Genomic DNA, 13,865 nt, shown 5'->3' with positions numbered 1-13,865 from the left:
GGAACAGACCTCAGGCCAGATCCTACCAGTACCTGCATTTGAGTGATGCTGGATTTACTGTGCCAGTGCTAAGTACAGGATGCTGTGGGCCAGGCTGGTCCCTGGCAGTCAGCGTGGGTCCCCTCCGGCACTTCTTCTCCAGCAGCGTCCCCCCCTCAGCCACGCTCCCAGCAGATTTATTTTTTTTTTTGCAGTGAGTTCAGCCCCACAGCTGAGGCTTCTGTGCTTTGAGACCTTTTTGTGTACTTAATATCATATTTCAGTCAAACAGTTCCCAAACCCATAGAAAACTGTATTTACACCCAAGAGAAACCTTCCCAGCCCACAGCCTGCTCGCTCCCACCCCCCCCCACCCCCCCCCCCCGGCACATCTGCATCTCTGCAGCCAGCTCAGCCTCTCAGACCAGCTCCACAAGGCTTTGGAGGCCACTGCTCTGCACCAGGCTACCAAAAAAAGATGCTCCTGTGGAGGAGAGGAGAGCTTTGGAGGAAAGGCCAACCTCCCAGTCACGAGGCTCACCAGCTGGGTAGTGCTGAAGATCCTCTTTACCTAGAGCCCCTGTCCCCAGACATAGAGCTGTGTGACTGCAGCTGGAAATGCTGCTCAGGACCCCTCTACAGATGACATGGCAGCCCCGGGCATAGGCAGATAGCATGGTAATGGGACAGCTCTTGGGTTTCTCTAGGGCAATATAAGAACACAGAGTTGGGCAGAAGTCTCTCTGTCCCTCCATCATGTGAGATGGGAGCAGACTCTCCCACTCCCCTCTGCTCTGGTACAGCTTTGGGAGATGCTTGTGGCCATGCCTGGGCTGCCCTGGGATGCGGTGGTGGATCCAAGAGGAGCGGTGCTGGTGGCTTCAGGAGGTGGATAGCCTCCTGCAGCACCCTGGGGCTTCTGGAGGCTCCAGTTAGCAGACACTGGCCAACTCTCCTCCATGCTGGGTAAGTCTCCTCTGCATGCAGAGCCAGCTGTTCCTGGCACTGCCACCTTGTACTCTGTCCCCTGCCTTCCTGGGCTTGGTAGAGGTGGACCATGAAGTCACTTGCAGGCTGGTGCAGTTCAGGAGGTCCAGGCTGGAGTACACTGGAACTGGGAGGCACTGGGAGCAGGGCTGTCTCTGCTGTGTGGCAGCCTGTGGAGCCCTCCTCAGTTCAGAGATCCAACAAACTGCCCAGCTGTCAGATCCAAAGGAGCTGTGTGCCATGGCAAACCCACTCCCACCGCTCCTGGTATTGCTGTTGCATCTGATACCCCTCCAGCTGCAGGTGCAGCTGGGGCCATCCTGCTGGCTGAAGGGGTTACCACCTGTCCTGCATAGTTGTGTGGGGACCCCCAGTCCCACAGGGACATGGTAGAGGATGGAGAGAGGCATGACCTGTCCCTAGACCACTTGGAAAGCTGCTCCCCCCTTCAGATGGGGGAAGGAGGCAGCAGGACCATCGAGGTATCTGGAAAGCCGTGTTTCCACTGTTACTGAAATCAAAGAGATGCTGGCAGGGCTCCAGGTCCTGGTCTGGTGCCCCTTTTCCTGCTCACCACCCTGCTGCCCCTTTGCCAGGGTAAGTGTTAAGGAATGCCCGATGCGGGTCCTCGAAGCTGATGATCAGAGATGCCTCCTGGGGCCATTTGTGTTCAGCAGCTGAGATCTCATGGCCTGGATGCTGCTCAAGATCTTCTTCTGGTGGCCCATCATAGTGATGCCCAGACTCCGAACGTCCCTGGAGAACAAAGACACTGTCAGACACCCCACAGGCCGTACCTGTGCCGGGTCCCGGAGGGACACTGCTGCTCCCGGTGTGTGCGCACCCCATGGGCCAGCCCAGGACCTCATGTCTGGCTCCTCTCCGCTTGCCCATCAGCACAAGGCTGCTGCTGCTGAGGTCCAGGAGCATCCTGCCAGGGACAGAGAGGCTGCCATTCCCTTGGGCACATCCTCCTGACAGAGCTGCTGTGATAGCCCTGGGGGGAGCAGGGGGAGGATCACTGACAGGCTAGTAGGTGACAAGATCGATTCTCTGAAATTGGATTCAGTTTTAGAGAGATGTCCTCAGATAACCCAGTCAGAAAGACGGATGGATGATGAGCCTTCCCCACTCAAAAGCTTCCCTGATGTGCATGAGAAACAAGGATCAAGATCAGCTCAATCCCACAGCAATGGCCCCAAGTACAGCACCCGATCAATGCACATGACAGCCTACATCTCTCCATCTTCTCTTTCACAGGCTCCTTTCTACCTGCTGCACCTCAGCCAAGGCACACACCGTCACTGGAACTGTCTGGCAGCTCCATGCCTTTTCACAGGGAACAAGTCTCCTCATAGGTAGAAAAGGTTGGTGCCAGCCCTGGCACTGATGCTAACACCAAGGGATGGGGAATGTAAGCCCAGAGTAAAAGCAGGTACAGTTGCCATCTTTTCTGGTACCACTTGAAGCATCAGCCACTTTGGTGATGCCCTAGACAGGTGGCAGAGCAGGAGGGGTCATGGGACACGTCTTCCCCAGCTCTCCTTACTTAACCCAGCCTTAGTCACTTGGCTGTGACCTTCTACTCACACCACGGCCCTGGACAGAGCCTCCCTGCCCGGCTGCACTGAGCAGGGAGCCAGTCCAGCACACTGGGGTCTGAAGAAACTGAGGTGCCCCCCAGCTCTGGTAGTTTCCCAGTGATCCCAGAGAAGCTGCCCCGTATGGCACAGCCACGCTCTGGTCCAGGCATGCCTTTTGCAGGGGACACAAAGGTGAGAAGTGCAAGGAGATGGCAACCTCATATCTGACCTTGCTTTGATCTGGAGGTTGGATTACACGGCCTCCTGAAGCATCTTACAACCTGAATTACCTAGGAACCTACGATGACATTGGAGAGCCACCACAGAGCACCAAAGGTGACTTGGTACTCACACCCTCTCAGTACAAGTCCAGTTTCTCCCAGAGGTCAGCACAGCCTTGGTCTCAACACCATTTGCTAAGGGCTGTGTCTCTGGCTTCAGGGACCAACTAGATCGAGCAAGCCAAGGCAGGACGGTCACTCTTTGGGGCTAGTGGGGCGGTGCAGGGCAACCCAACTGATGCTGTGTGTTCTCTGGTACTCACTCGATGTCCATGCGCATCACCATGCCCAGGGAGGAGTACCCTGCCATGGCAAAGTTTTCCCGGTAGTGCCCCAGCCGGATGGAGTCCAGCCAGTCCTCCACCGTCAGACAGCTGGCCAAGTCAAGGAGACCCCTCTCAAGGCGTGTTTGGGTAAACCTGGGAGCAGGACAGAAGGGGTTAGACCAGGAGGTATCAGTCCTAGGTGGCCAGGTTGGGAAGCCCACCTCCAAGAGCCTGTGGCCCTGCAGCTGAGGGCAGGACAGAGCCCTGGCAGGCTGGTGAAGGCAGGCACATCACTGTGTGGGCACTGCTGCACGTATTGACCAGACCCTGGCGTGGGGATGCCACAGTGGGAGCAAGGCAGGAAAGTGCAGGATGAGTCCCAATGCCCCCGATGACCTGCACCCATGGGCCCTACACATGTCCGTGGTCGCAGGGGAAGCCACTGCTGCTAGAGCTGGATAAGAATATCCACGTTTGCTGCAGCCCACGCACTGTGCCCAGCACCAGCTGTCAACCCCTGCTCATTGTGGCAGCTCAGGCAGCCCTTACCGGTTCACAGTGGCTGTGCACTTCAAGTTGTCTGGGTTGCGGATCAGCTTGTCCAGGATGCCGACAATCTGGGAGAAGCGTGGCCTCTCGCTGCGGTCCTTCTGCCAGCAATCCAGCATGAGCTGGTGCAGCGTCGTGGGGCAGCCCATGGGGGCAGGCAGGCGGTAGCCTTCCTCCACCGAATTAATGACCTGGAAGGAAGCCACACACCGAAGTGGAGCTGCACCCTCACCCGGCTCCCAGCACCCCAGACGGTGGCACACAGGGCAGATTCCTGGTGCATGAGCTGCTGGGGCCATCAGATGGGGAAGCAGGGGGGGTCATACGCAAGATTCATGCTAAATGACATGTGAACTGCCAGCGAGCTTTGAGCAGTCTCTGTGCAGAGCCAGAAGCAGACTGGATACCATGCACATACAAGAAATCACTGCTATGGCAGCAGATTTATTAGTGAGTGGTCCAACAGGTCTAAAATACTGAGCTTTCCTCCAACAGACAAGCCACGAGAGCTGCACGTGCTTTCAGTTGTTCTACAGCCAGGGCTTGTCACCAGCAAGGCTGGAGGGAGCCCTGCTCGAAGGGACCGTGCAGAGGAGGCAGTGTAAGCCATTGCGTCCCTGCCCTGCTGTCACAAAAGCCACTTTCTAAAATCATAAAAACACTAGGGAGAGAAGGGACTCTCTGGACTCCCAGAGCAGGGAGAAGGCAAACAGATTTATAGTCCCTGTAGGCAGGAAAAAAAAAAAAAACCGCGCGACAAAAAAAAAAGAAAAAAAACAAAAGAGGGAGTCCTGTGGTTCTGCAGAGTCAAAATACTAATTTTATTGCCTCATTTTGGCAATTTTGCTCCCACTTGTAGCCAGGAATATAACCTACATTTTCCTACAGCTTTTATGCTACTCTTGAGGTTAGAGTGACTCCACGTAACTCTGACAAGCCCAAAGCCTGCTGCCGGGTGGTGAGCCTGGAGGTCTCAGCAGCCTCCCCTGGGCAGTGGGAGGGATGGACCGGCAGCACTGGGTGCAGAAGGGACTGGCAGGCTAATGCAGCCAGCCTGCCGTGATCCCAGGGCAGCCCTGACCCCTTCCAGGGAAGGAGAAAGGTGACACACCAAGTGCTGAAGCTCTCCAGCCAGCAGAAAGGCTTGTACCGAGCAGCAGGCAGGGATGGGGAGACCCACAGTGCCTACAGCCAGGAGGAGCCGCAGCGCTGCAAGGGGAAAGGCTGCGCAGCGAGGTGATGGGCGACGCACTGATGTCCCCACGGAGGGGACAAGCACACCATGCACAGCGCTGCGGGGATGTGAGGAGAGGCAAGGGCTGCTCTCGGGGTCCCTTTTTCCCAGCCCCCCCCCCCCGCTAGGCTGGCCTGGGGGAGGGCAGGAGGAGAGGCAGGCTTGCCACCATGCTGCCCCGCATCCACTCACGTCGCGGTTGGTCATGTTCCAGTATGGGCGCTCGCCGTAAGCCAGCACCTCCCACATGACGATGCCGTAGCTCCACACATCACTGGCCGAGGAGAACTTGCGGTACGCGATGGCCTCCGGAGCCGTCCAACGAATGGGGATCTTCCCCCCCTAAAAAAAAAAGTGAGCGACAGTGGAGGCTCAGAGCATGCAGGGCTCGGGCACCCCTACCTCTCTGCAGCTGGGACAGCAGGTTGGGCAAGTGATACGCTCGGATGGCATCTTCTGGAAAGGACTGAGGAGGCAGCTTGCACAAGATATGCCTAGAGGTGTACCTGAAGGATGACTTCAAGGTGATTCCAGTAAAGCAAGGAGAAAGCTGTGCTGTTTTGCAAGGTCATCTTCATGCACGCCTCTGGCCATCGGTGTTGAAGAGAGAGGAATTCAAAGTGATGAAGTGGGACTGAGGGCTACTCGAGTGCAACAGCACAGAGCACAAGCAGAGAGCCTGACTCGAGCAGACAAGGAGAGCGATGGCATGTGCTCCCTGTCCATTACCACTCTGGCAGGCAAGCACTGAACAGGAGGACTTGTTGAATTAAAGGACCATGCTGACAAAACCCAGAAATATATAGGCTATGGATACATTTAAGCTGGAAATGTAGTTGCCATCCCTCTGAAGAGGGAAGTTGTGGTGTAGGGTGTGTTTCCCAGACCAGCTAGGGTAAGCACGATGTGCCTGGGAACAGCTTTCAGGTATCCCTGTCTAGGGAAAGTTGCCTCCCCCCGAGTCCTGCCTGCTCTGGCACACTCCTTGATGGGGACTGAAGATGAATGATGTGTCCTGTGGGGAAGTAATACCCTGAGCAGGTCGAGGACAACAGAGGTGGAACACAGGATACCATCTTATCACAAGTTTCTGAACAAGAAAGTACCCTCATTTTCAGGATACCCTGAGACCTCACCAGAGATCTCATGCTCTTGATCCTGTCGCTGCACCCTTGAGCTTCAGCTCTGTCCAGACTGCACCTAGTCTTCCTCCAAGCAACCAGCTCTGGTGGGTTTCACTGTGCCAAGATGTCTCAAAGACTCTGTTTGTGACATTCCCAGTGGCTGCTCCATCCTCTAGTGACCTTCCTGCTTGCACTCATAGGGGGGACATGAGACAGCATCCCTGGAAACTGGGCAGGATTGAAAAGGGTCAGCAGGTAGGTTAATACATGAGCTCTGGTCACTCAGGTCACCTTCCTGACCCAGTGTGGCCACCGACATACTGTCCCTGGAAACTTGTGCACAAAGAGTGGGAAAAAACTCAGATTAGGGAAAGCTCAGAGGCTGGCTCGGTGGGACGAAGGGCAGACTATGTGTGTGTCTGTAGGCCACAGACAGGGAGATGGGCGGCTTCGACATCAGCAAGCCCTAGCTGACCTTGGGCCCCTTCTTACCATTCCTCTGGGAGTCCCAAAGCCAAGATGTGGAAGATGCTGTACTTGAACCAAGCAGCAGGAACCTTCCCCAAAATTAAAGGATCTGGAATATCAAGTGATTTCTTGAGATACCAAAGGGAGCAGCTGAATGCAAAGACACACAGGACTCTTTTTGGCTCACTTTCCACTTTGCTGAAGTCAAGCCAAGAGCTGAAGGCCATGTTCTTCAGGATGGGCCACTGTGCACTCATCCCTCAGAGCTGCAACCACTTTGGGCCATGCTCTGCATTGCCATCAGCTACTGCAGAGCAACCTGAAGCTCTTTCTGCTTCTCTAGTCTTGGTCCTTCTGAAAAATGATGCTCAGACTCCTCAGCTGCAGCTTCAAACTGGCCTGCATCAGGAATCATCTATCCACCACATTTTCCCAGCCAGAGGTGTGCCTGTGGAGCACACTAATGCCTTTCATGGCCAGAGAGGAGCAAAGAGAACATTCCCTCATTTTGCCTCTGAGGACCTCCAGTGGAGGAGCACACCAAGCTCTAAGGCTGCCAGGTTATCCAGAAAAATCTTAAAATGGCTTCACAGATGAAAGTTTTCTACATTAAAACAAAATTGCTTATGTTGCAAAGCCAATTGCTGCCCTTTCCACACCTCTGAATGAGGAAAAGTCACATGGAAAAACTAGTGTGTGGCCACACCACTGGGGAGCGTATTGTAACACCCACCTACTGCCCAACGGCCCTAGGACAACTGAAGACATGGATGGAGCTACACAGTCTAGGGAAGGGCTCCAACGGGGACGTGGGAGCATCCCTGTGCAGTGGGCCATGTGTGCCCACGGGAGCTGTTGGCTGGGGAGGTTTGATGAGCTCCCTGCTCTCCCGCCCTGCTTCTCTTTTTTTTACTTCACACTTCAGCGTTGGGATGTCCTTGCATGAAGGACAATGCATTAAGGCTCAGAAGCTCTTTGTGTTCATGCTCTCGGTTCAGGTATCAGCAGCAAGGTGACTAGCTCCATTCCTGCCCTGCCTAGCTTGACAGTGTCTGACTCTCCCACCACAGTCACTATCAGTAAGGGTCACCAAGACTGCAGCTCTACGAGCCACGCACCGTGGTGGTGTACGCGGCATCGGGGTCATCCTCCAGGATGCGTGAGAGGCCAAAATCAGACACTTTGCAGACCAGGTTGCTGTTCACCAGGATGTTGCGGGCAGCCAGGTCCCGGTGCACATAGCCCAGGTCAGACAGGTACCTCATACCCGCTCCGATGCCACGCAACATGCCCACCAGCTGGATGATGGTAAACTGCCCATCACGTTTCTGGAAAGAAAATAACCCAGAGTTCATTTGTGGTTTCCACCAGCATCCTAGAAATGCTGCCTTTGTTAAACTAACCCCCTGGTACCTCTCCTCTTTGGCTTAGTACCTCCTCTAACCACAGCCCCACTCTTCTGCCTCCCCAGCCCCCTTCCAGCCCTCCCAGTGCCTCGGACATGTCACTCAGGCAGGTGTCCCTGCCTTTGCAGTGCCACGCTGGGGAGCTGGCTGTGATGCCCTGGATGCTGGAGATGTGACAGCCCTGAGCACACACTCTGGTACAGGGGTTGCAGTGGCCGTGAGGCTGAGAAGCAGGAACCAGCCTCTCCTCCAGCCACATAGCCCAGGGGGATGTGCAATGAATAAAAATACAAAAGAGCTCCTTACCCTGAGGAAGGTGTCTAGCGAGCCGTTCTCCATGTATTCAGTAACAATCATTACCAATTTGCCTGCAGAAGACAAGGGAGGTCAAGTTAGCAGAGAAGTCACCTTCCTCCGCGAAGCCCAGTGCCAGGCTTTTGCTTGGAGAGACATGAATCCAGGCCTGTGGATCTCCTGCAGCCCTGCAGAGCCGTCTCAGCCCTGCACCACGCAGGACAGGGACAACGGTGGGGATGTGGCAATAAACCTGAAGCTTACCCCTCCCTCCAAGTGCTATTGATGTGGCTAGGTCAGCTTCATTATCCTGCTGAAATCTGCATGCCATTAGCATACCGCTTTGCATCAGAATGTGCCTTTTTGGAGGAAGACTTCAAGTAATGATTTAATACAGACAGCCTTTAAAATAAATGCTAACAGGTAGGACATCTCCTAAACTGATGAACCTGACCTGGGGCACAATGCGGAGCAAGGTGGGGAACTGCCACGTGGAAAGTTTGTCCTGTAAGAGAAGGCGAGGGGGTGGGATGGAGGTGACCCTGGCTAAATGGACATTTGATGACCCAGCAACCAGGGCAGCTGAAGGATGGAGCGCACCCAAAGTGAGCCCTGACCCCCGTCTCCCAGGGTGCCCAGAGGGAGATGCAGCCCAGTTCTGCCCCACCGTAGCATCCCATCCCTGCCAGCCACATACTCCTGGTCACCACCCCCTCCAGGTGGATGACGTTGGGATGGTCGAACTGTGCCATGATGCTGGCTTCGCTCAGGAAGTCCCGTCTCTGCTTCTCCGTGTAGCCTGCTTTCAGTGCCTTGATGGCTACGGGAATCTCCCTCTTCCCCGGCAGCTTCAGGCGGCCGTAGCACACCTCTCCCGACTCCCCTGCAAGGCAAGGGAAGATGAGGGCATGGGGAGCTCCTCAGCTTCTTGCGCTGACTCACCAGCACCAGGGATCACCCAGTCTGCTGGGATGCTCACAGCATGCTCCAGCCCCTCAGGACTCCTGGGCTCTCCGAGTACAGAAAGTACTTGTGCCACCTCTGGGAACTGGGCAGAAATAGCAGAAACCAGTTCTCTGCTGCCTTTTACTGAAGGCGGTGGGCCTAGAGTGGTGATTACAGTGGCCCTCGCTTTACCACTTTTAATGAACAAATTTGGGAGTCTCTTAAAGCAGCAGGGATGTCTCTCAGCCACGCTTCCTAACGCTGCTCAGGGGTAAGCCCTTGGGGTGCTGCTGGTGAAGTTCCTGCTCTGTCTCTGCCCTGTGCTTCCCTGCAAGTCCCTGCTCCTATGCAAAAATCCCTTTTGTTCTGAAAATTTACCATTTTTGCTTAGAATTCCATTTGCATCTTGTCACCCCAGCCACTTGCTCTGAGCTTTGCAAGCAGGGTGGCCACGTTGGAGCACCCATGCAGGACAGGCTGAGCCATCTGCTGTGTCAGCCTGAGCTGTCAGTGCCACGCTGGCTGACAGCAACCCTCTGCACCAGGCTGCCTCCAAAGAGTTTATTTCATGCACCAAAAAAAAAACCCAACCCAAAACCCTAAAAAAATCCCAGTGTCTCCATGAGTTTGACCTCAGAAGGATAAGGAGCAGCTGAAGCCCTGGTGGAACGCTGTGCCAGTGCTGCACAGCCTGCTACGGTCCCAGTGAGCCACGAGGACGGCACAACCTCGGACCATGAATTGCCCTGAGCAGATGCAATGCAAAGAGGCAGCCTGGCCCAGGGACTCACCAGACCCAATGACCTTCTCAATCTTGATCCGGGAGGCCTCGATTTCACGGGTGAACTCATGCACGGCTTGGCAGGGGTCCTCGTATGTGTGGGGATCCACATAGAACTTGGACTCGGGGAATTTCACTGCCGGGTTTCAAAAGGGAGAGAGGAGGTGAGCTCCTTCAAGCAGCCTTGCTGACAAGTAGGGGCACCCAGCAGCTGGGCAGAGGATGGGCAGGGGCAGGACTTCTTGGGTTGACATGCTGAGGAGCCACAGAGGCTGCAGCTCCAAGGAAATCTAAGGTGCTCTTTGGCATAGTAGTGTCCTCAGAGCAGGCCAGGACATGGCTATCCAGGTCTCCTCCATGTGATTGTCCCTCAGCATCACCCCCCTGCTCCCACCCCTCACCTGTGATGAATTTTCTACTCTTCAGGCCTGCTGGTGTCTGGGAGGAACCTGCCACAGTCTCATCTCATGCTGTACAACCCTTCAACCCCCTTACCAGGCTGCCCCTGGAATCAGAGCTCCTGCTCAGCTCCCCTAGACGCATCCCCAGAAGCAGGCAGTGGTCAAGCCCCTCCCCCCTGGAAACCACAGCAGTGCCAGGAGGTCCCTGTCCATCTACAGGGCTGAGGTCCCTCACACCCCAGGGGCAGCAGTGGGGGGGGGGTCCTACCTTGCCCATTCTGATAATGCATCTTCTCCTCATCGGAGTCCTGGAAAGCTTTGCTGTACCCACAGTGCCTGCCATGGGGACACAAGGGTCAGAAGAGGTGTTCCCATCCCTCACTCCCACAAGCAACTCAAAAGCAGGGTGGAAGGCGGTGCATGCAGGGCTGTAGGCAGCCCAGGAGGAGCTGGAGCTAACACCTGGTCCTCCACCAGCTGCATCCCCGCATCTTGCTGGACAGACACTTTGGCCTGGAGCAAGATACTTTCCAGGTGCTCTCCAAGGCTTGGCAGCTCTAAAAGCTGCAGCCCTTCGGTCTGCTCTGGGCAATGGCATGTGTGCTCCACATGCCTGGCTCAGCCATGCTGAGATGTAGCACACACAGTCCCTCTTGGCTCTTTTTGATGGAGAAGAGCTGTCTCCACTCCCCCTAGCCCATCCAGTCAGCCCTTGTGCTGGCACTGGTATTGCTATGGCTATCACTGTTGCTGTCACTACTGCTATTCAGCCTGGTGGCGTTAAGGGAAGGTCTGGAGATTGGCTTTGCCTCAGGGAAAGTGGAGGCAGGGTGACCCCTAAACAAAGTCTCTTGGTTGCTTCTTAACCCCTGACCTACGGATACTCTGGGAAAACTGAGAGGAGAAAAGTTGCACCCAAGCTCTCCCATCCCTCCTGCCCCACTTGGTGACAAGCTGCCCTGACCTCCAGAAAACACTTACCTCTTCTTGCAGATCAGGACCACCAACAACGCAACAAGGCCAGTGATGAGTGTCAGGCAGATCCAGACAATCGTCATTGTGTCGTACCGGAGAGAGACTGGAAGAAGCAGGATAGGAACGAGGAGAGCTGGAGTAGGGAGCACTTTGCTGAGCTCAGGAACTTCCCTACCCTGCTGGGGTCATGGTCTTCAAAGATAAAGCGCCATCCCCCATCCAGCCTAGCTTTTGGGCTCTCCTAGTGTACAGGGACCGTTTACACACAGGGAACCAAGCACAGATCTGGGAAAGCCACGGTGATACAGCAAACCAGCGCACAGAGGAGCCTGGAGCCTCAGGACCTCTTCTTCAGTCTTTTCTGCCCTAACTGCTATGTCCTTCCTCCCTCTTTCTAATGTATTAGCACATCTCAGGAGGGCAAGGCCAAGCAAGCCCTGCAGGCTGAAACTGCAGGAGACGTGCCTCCAGCCTCACTCCCTGTGTGGCAGAAGAACAACGGCCAGGGAGAAGGACAGCACCACCCCCCATGCTCCCTACCCCACACTTCCCACATCCCACAGCCGCACACACTCACCTGGCTTCCCCGTTTCCACCTCCACAGTCTGACTGAACCTCCCGCAGCCAGCAGAAGTGCGAGCCCGAACCTGGAAAATGTAGCGGGTTGCAGGCTTGAGCCCAGAGATGGTGGCAGTGGTGCCCTTGGATTTCAGCGTCGAATAGCTCTGCATTTCCTTGTCCTGGGGAAAAAAACACCACCAAAAAAACCTTGCTGCATCAGCACAGCAACCACAGTCTCCCAAAATGGTCCTTTGTGCTGGCTGATAGCAGCAATTGTACCAGCAGGATTTAAACCATCATGCCCCCATCTAAATCTGCCATGCTGGGACCGCTCTGCGGCACTCAGCTCAGCGTTACCTTCTCATAGTACTTGATCTCATACTCCAGGATGATGCCATTGGGCTGGTCTGGCTCTTGCCACAGCAAGGTGACGCTGTTCTGGCCCGTGCTCTCCTGATGGACCACCACCACCTGGGACGGGGCTGGGGATGCAGACAGCAGAGTGTTAGGTGCCTGCTGGCGGGGGTCCTGCATGGGTGGGAGCAGCAGGACACAGCAGCAGGGAAGGGAGGAGCTGGAGCCCCAGGCAGGACCCCTGGTTTAGACCATGTTTCTGTTTTAATTAAAGCCATGTGGAGATGAGTGCTGTGAAGGGGCTTGCAAACAGATTTTGTTCGCTTCAGTTGCCTCAATCTCTTTCCCATGGAGCGAGCAGGCGCTGAGGAGATTAAAGAGGAGGGCACTGTCCCAGCATAGGCAGGAGGGGACAGGCTTTGATCCAGAGCCAGAAAGGAGGCTGTAGAGACCCCAGAAAGACCCCCCTGCCCCACCTGGGTAAGGGGGAGAAAGGGTAATTGCCCAGAGGGGTGATCAGGGACTGAGCATCAGTCTAAAGGTGCCCTGGGGGTGGTCTCCTGCCCTGAGATACTTGTCATCTGCCTGGGCCTGAGTTCGGAGCCTGTGAATCAGTCCTTTACCTGCCATTCCTGAACTGGAGCTGTTGCAGCTGGGGGAGCCAGTTCACTGGCCTTTTTTCCTGCTGGAAAAATCCCTCCTGGAAGGACCCTAGGATGTGTGGGGGATGCTGCAATGGCCAGGCACAGCCACTGGGTCCTCATGGAGACCCATCTCCATAACCATGAACTCATGGAGAGGGTTCAGGCACCACCTGTGACCCTAACCGCTGGGTGAAAAAGGGTATGTGGCAGCTTTGGGGAAGACAGAGCTGCTGTCTGCCGCGGCTGCAGCTCAGGGGTGTCATCAGAGTAGCACAGAGGCTGCGGCAGCAGCGGGGCACCCAGGACTGAAAGGTAGCACTTTTAGCTCTGTTCATCTTTGGGCTGGCTCCTCTGAGAAGCCGAAATCACTGTTGGGACACAGGACGTCAGAGAGCTGGGACAGGGTGGGATGGTGGGAATCAGCAAAACCCCATGGGCAGATGCAACCCCGCCTCTCCAAACAGCCCCAGAGCATCTCTGCTTCTGCCACTCCTGCCCCGCTCAGCCACCTGGGGCTGGGACACACACACAATAGCAACCAGCACGGGCAAGCCACCCTGTGCAGTACCGTTGGTCTCCCTCAGCCCCTTCTGGTGGGCAGCGATGCTCTGTGGTGGGCAGCAGCTGGAGCACCATGCAGGCATAGCACCTGAACTTCAATCACTACTAACTTCCCAACCCCGCTGGTTTCACTGCCCAGCATCCACTTTCCACCAGAGAGGTTGAAATGGGAATATTCAGCCCTTCCCGAGAGCATCCCCCTTCAAGGCACCAGGCTGATGCTGCTTGTCAGCGCTAGGAGGACTCATGCAGGAGGGAAGCCAGTGGGACTGAGCTGTTTGGAGAGGGCTGAAGGAGCACTATGGGCAGGCACTAGGAACAAAAGGGCCTTGTTCTCCTGCCAGCCATGAGCTAACCCAGCGAGGCTCCCAGGTTTCTCCTGCTGGCACCACTGCTATGAGAGCAGAAGGGGCTCAGCACCACAAGGGGCTCCTGTGGGCTCATTTCCAATGGGGAGGATTAACAAGGAGGG

General features: G+C 55.6%; 1 protein-coding gene across 1 annotated transcript in view; it reads right to left on the bottom strand.

Moving 5' to 3' along the window:
* Positions 1 to 370: 370 nt before the first annotated feature.
* The window catches only part of EPHA8 (EPH receptor A8), a 51,502-nt gene continuing 38,007 nt past the window's right edge, over positions 371 to 13,865 (bottom strand). The window contains exons 6-17 of the mRNA XM_040588569.1: positions 12,192 to 12,316; positions 11,851 to 12,013; positions 11,280 to 11,376; positions 10,567 to 10,634; positions 9,908 to 10,033; positions 8,869 to 9,054; positions 8,184 to 8,245; positions 7,590 to 7,799; positions 5,072 to 5,221; positions 3,646 to 3,836; positions 3,094 to 3,249; positions 371 to 1,722 (exon numbers count right to left, since the gene is read on the bottom strand). Of these exons, the coding sequence (XP_040444503.1) occupies positions 1,608 to 1,722; positions 3,094 to 3,249; positions 3,646 to 3,836; positions 5,072 to 5,221; positions 7,590 to 7,799; positions 8,184 to 8,245; positions 8,869 to 9,054; positions 9,908 to 10,033; positions 10,567 to 10,634; positions 11,280 to 11,376; positions 11,851 to 12,013; positions 12,192 to 12,316 (1,649 nt within the window). The 3' untranslated portion in view covers positions 371 to 1,607. The remainder of the gene's footprint in view (positions 1,723 to 3,093; positions 3,250 to 3,645; positions 3,837 to 5,071; positions 5,222 to 7,589; positions 7,800 to 8,183; positions 8,246 to 8,868; positions 9,055 to 9,907; positions 10,034 to 10,566; positions 10,635 to 11,279; positions 11,377 to 11,850; positions 12,014 to 12,191; positions 12,317 to 13,865) is intronic.

The sequence above is a fragment of the Falco naumanni genome, chromosome 3 (genome assembly GCF_017639655.2).
Source record: "Falco naumanni isolate bFalNau1 chromosome 3, bFalNau1.pat, whole genome shotgun sequence".
In the NCBI taxonomy this organism is placed as follows: Eukaryota; Metazoa; Chordata; class Aves; order Falconiformes; family Falconidae; genus Falco; species Falco naumanni.
This window is presented reverse-complemented; position numbering and strand designations above follow the sequence as displayed.